Source organism: Ursus maritimus, unplaced genomic scaffold (assembly GCF_017311325.1).
Source record: "Ursus maritimus isolate PB19 unplaced genomic scaffold, ASM1731132v1 scaffold_16, whole genome shotgun sequence".
Taxonomy (NCBI): domain Eukaryota; kingdom Metazoa; phylum Chordata; class Mammalia; order Carnivora; family Ursidae; genus Ursus; species Ursus maritimus.
In genome coordinates, this window is record NW_024424008.1 from 1,851,906 (window position 1) to 1,856,549 (window position 4,644).

Genomic DNA, 4,644 nt, shown 5'->3' on the forward strand with positions numbered 1-4,644 from the left:
CACATCCGGCTCCTCCGCTATGAGCCTGCTTCTTCCTCTCCCACTCCCCCTGCTTGTGTTCCCTCTCTCGCTGGATGTCTCTATCTCTGTCAAATAAATAAATAAAATCTTTAAAAAAAAAGGGGGGGGGAACCATAATCAACTAGATTTAAGAATACTGAGATTCGTGAAGCGTATTTCTCTTTATTATAGTTATTTGGATTTGGGCAGGTCATTAGCAATTCTGGACATCCATTTCCTCACACAAAAAAAGGGCGGTATAACAACCTACCTTAGACATTTTAACTAAAATTAAATAATATTCATGAGTAGTTCAAACATTCTCTTGTACTTGAATAAAAACAAAGCTATCTCCAATGCCCTACATTCTGATCTGAGAATTAGTGTCTCAGTGCATAAACATCTCTACTCTCCTACTATAGCTTCAGTCTCTAACGAAAGTAACCCCTTAGGAAAACCAAACTGAAGAGGCCAGGCTGTGGTATCAGATCATTATCCTTTTCTCCAGGTTTCATGATTTATCAGACAGAAGATAATGATCAAGTTCCTGACACCTCTAATGTGTAATTCTTCAATTATGAGAGGGTGTAAATAATGTGTCCTGCCTTATGGAGTTTTAGGATGATGTCTGAGGCAACGTGTAGAATGCGCTACCATGGTTCCTGTTTCTCTAGAAATGTTCAGTAAATGTTAGTGGCAGAATCAGAAGAATAAAGATGAAGAAGCCTCCATTTCAAAACCATGAACATGGTAACTTCTGTTCAAATACTGTTTGAGAGTCTGCTAAGAATAATGACTTTGAATATTTTTTTTTTCTCCTAGTGAAGGATGTTGCAGGATCTCACACATTCCAACATCTCTAAGTTCCGAGTCTCTGAGTTCATTCTGATGGGATTCCCAGGCATTTACGCCTGGCAGCACTGGCTCTCCCTGCCCCTGGCTCTGCTCTACCTCTTAGCTCTCACTGCCAACATCCTTATCCTGGTCATCATCAAACAAGAGGCCACACTGCACCAGCCTATGTACTATTTCCTGGGGATCCTGGCTGTGGTAGACATGGGACTCGCCACCACCATCATGCCCAAGATCTTGGCCATCTTATGGTTCAGTGCCAAGGCCATCAGTCTCCCTGAGTGCTTTGCTCAGATGTATGTCATACATTGTTTTGTGGGCATGGAGTCAGGTATCTTTGTCTGCATGGCTATAGACAGATATGTAGCCATTTGCAGACCACTACAGTATCCCTCAATAGTTACTGATTTTTTTGTTGTCAAGGCAACTGTGGTCATGGCACTCAGAAATACCCTAACTACCATCCCAGTCCCTGTGTTGGCTGCTCAGAGACACTACTGCTCACAGAACCAAATTGAGCACTGCCTGTGTTCTAATCTTGGAGTCACTCACTTATCCTGTGATGACAGGACAATCAACAGCATCTACCAGCTATTTCTGGCCTGGACGCTGATGGGGAGTGACCTGGGTTTGATTTTCTTATCATATGTTTTGATACTTCACTCGGTGCTAAAGCTGAACTCAGCAGAAGCTGTATCCAAAGCCCTTAGTACCTGTACTTCTCACCTCATCCTAATTTTGTTCTTTTACACTATCATTGTTGTCCTTTCCATCACCCATAGTGCAGCAATGACGGTTTCCCTCATCCCAGTTCTACTCAATGTACTACACAATGTCATTCCTCCTGCCCTCAACCCCATGGTGTATGCACTCAAGAACAAGGAGCTCAGGCAGGGCTTGTATAAGGTTCTGAAGCTGGACAACAAGGGTAACTAACATTGAGAATGTGTTCATGTAGATAATTCTCCCACGTATCTTTCCATTATATTCACCAATCATTACACGTGGCTGAAAAAAATAGGGAACATATACACTGGCAACTTTTTAGTTAGTATAAAGAATCTGTGATGAAAATGAAACTTCAAAAAAGAAAAGGGGTGAAACTAATATTTGAAATCTTAGTACTCAGGACAGATCTTCATCATAACCTGACGATGCGTTATCTCAAGGAATCCAAGGGAAGGACAAGTGGAATATGCATCTAATTTCCTTACCTAGTTGTCCTGGCTGGAACTTCTAGACAATGTTGACTAGCGATGGTTAGAGCGCATATCTGCCAATGTCTTCTTTTTAACTGGAGCATTTAGTCCATGCACGTTAATTTGCTTACTGATAACATAGGACCTACTCCTGCCATTTGTCTTGTTGATTTTTAATGTGTCTCATATCTTTTTAAATGGGCAAAGGATTTGAATAGACATTTCTCTAAAGAAGATGTGTAATGGCCATCAAACCACACGAAAGATACTCAACATCATTAGTCATTAGACAAATTCAAATCAAAATCATGATTTGTATTTACCTGATGATGGCTGGTGTTATAAAACATCCCATAGCCCCTAAAATAGCTGTAAGTTGTTTTTAATCAAGTGAGCAAGTATTGGATTTTGTGGATACAGTGGTGGCCTTGTATTTTGCAGTGCGAATGTAAAATCATACAAGAGATGCGGAAAACAGCTCCGGCAAACAGACAAAAAGTTAAGCACAATTACCACATAACTAACAATTCAACTCCTGAGTATACACCCAAAATAAGTAAAATAGGAATAACAATAACAATTTGTACATGAATGTTCATGGTATCATTATTAGCCAAAACCTGGAAATAACTCAAATGTCCATCAGCTTTTAAATGGAAAAAGAAAATTAGATATATTCATATAAGAAAATTAATCATCCATTAAATAGAAAGTACTTATACCTGGTGTTATAGATATGAACTTTAAAAAGCATTCTGCTAAGTGAAGAAGTCAGACACAAAAGGCTACATCTCATATCTACATCTTCTATGATTTTGTTTATGTGAAGTGTTCGGAACCGGCTAAGTCTACTGAATTAGAGAGCAAATTACTTATTGCCCAGGGCAGGAGAGACAGGGCAATAGGGAGTGACTGATTAATGTTTATGAAGTTTCCTTTTGAGGTAATGAAAATGTTCCAGAATTATATAGTGCTGATGGTTTCACAGCCACTTAATTTATGTTACAAATGGTAAAATGTTTAATTTTAGGGTATGTGAATTGTCACCTCAATAAAATATAAAGTAAAATTAAAAACACTGTCAACGTGTCCTCTACATGGGTACTTATTGTATCATTTCCTGCATATAAAGAACATATATATCCAAGAATAGGAAAATGGATAAAGAAACCGTGTAATACATATGATACACTTTCTTTAATTGTGTATTACTGAATAATCTTATTTTTTGAATAACTTGTTTTGATATGCTTTTTATACACCAATTGAAAACTGCAGACTTTATATTTTAATATTATATTGTCTAAGTCTTTTTTTCAAAAACGTGTATAGCAAGTGTTTTTTGAAGAAATGTATCAGAAGTTACCTGTACTCTTTTTACAGGTTTCTCTCATCTATGGAACATAAGAACTAGGAAGATCGGTAGAGGAAGAAAGGGATAAAGAAAGGGGGGGTAATCAGAGGGGGGAATGAAGCATGAGAGACTATGGACTCTGAGAAACAAACTGAGGGCTTCAGAGGGGAGAGGGGGAATGGGATAGGCCGGTGATGGGTAGTAAGGAGGGCACGTATTGCATGGTGCACTGGGTGTTATACGCAACTAATGAATCATCAAACTTTACATCAAAAACCAGGGATGTACTGTATGGTGACTAACATATTATAATAAAAAATATTTTAAAAAAAGAAGTTACCTGTACTCTTTTTAATTTGAGTTCAAATTATCTCCTTCAAAATGCATTTTTATTTTTCCAATTAATAAAAATACACAGGCAGTTATTTTTATTAATATATTAAAAGAATATAAAACTAAAATAACATGTTTTGTTATTTCCCCTATAAGCACTTTCAGCATTATTATCTCAAAATTTGGGTTCCTTGGAGCTCTTGGATGGTTCAGTCAGTTGAGCATCTGACTTTTGATTTCGGCTCAGGTCATGATCTCATGGTCCTGGGACCTAGCCCCACTTCAGGCTCTGTGCTCAGCGGGGAGACTGCTTGTGGATTCTCCCTTTCCCTCTCCCTCTGCCTCTCGCCCAGCTCACTTCCTCTCTTTCTCTCTCTGAAATTAATAATCTTCCAAAAACAAAAACAAAAACACTTGGGTGCCCTAATATTCCTAACTTAATATATCAGCTTAATTAACCCAAACTTTTGTTTAATTTCTACAATGCCATAGAATTCATCATCGAGCTTATTTTTAAAAAGTCAAATAAAAAACATAAATGAATGTGTATGTGAGTGATTGCAACATTCTGATACATTGTAAGTACTTTCTACTTGTGTCTCACCTGCCTGATAGAGAAAGAAACACAACTCTTCAGTCAGTATTAAAACTGGTAGCATTCATTAAATGTTGCTGTATTTATTCTGATCCTCCCCATATATAATTCTCATACACAGCAAACAGATATAGATACATGCATATAAAATTATTATTTATGTATCATCTTACAGGCGACAAGAAGTTAAAGCTTCCAGTCATTTTCCTACTCAGATGAGGTTTGACTACAGTGTCATAACAGCACCTGTGTCCCTAATGTGGTACAATAGCCACTTGGGATATATAACAGACATTTTTCCTTAAAGATTC

The 4,644-nt window shown here is 37.6% G+C and overlaps 1 protein-coding gene across 1 annotated transcript; it reads left to right on the top strand.

Annotated features, from left to right (window-relative positions):
- Positions 1–676: 676 nt before the first annotated feature.
- On the top strand, positions 677–1,788 carry LOC103680090 (putative olfactory receptor 56B2). The gene has a single exon (XM_008709629.2). It carries the CDS (start codon positions 829–831, stop codon positions 1,786–1,788), a length of 960 nt encoding a protein of 319 aa, XP_008707851.2. The 5' UTR covers positions 677–828.
- Positions 1,789–4,644: the final 2,856 nt, after the last annotated feature.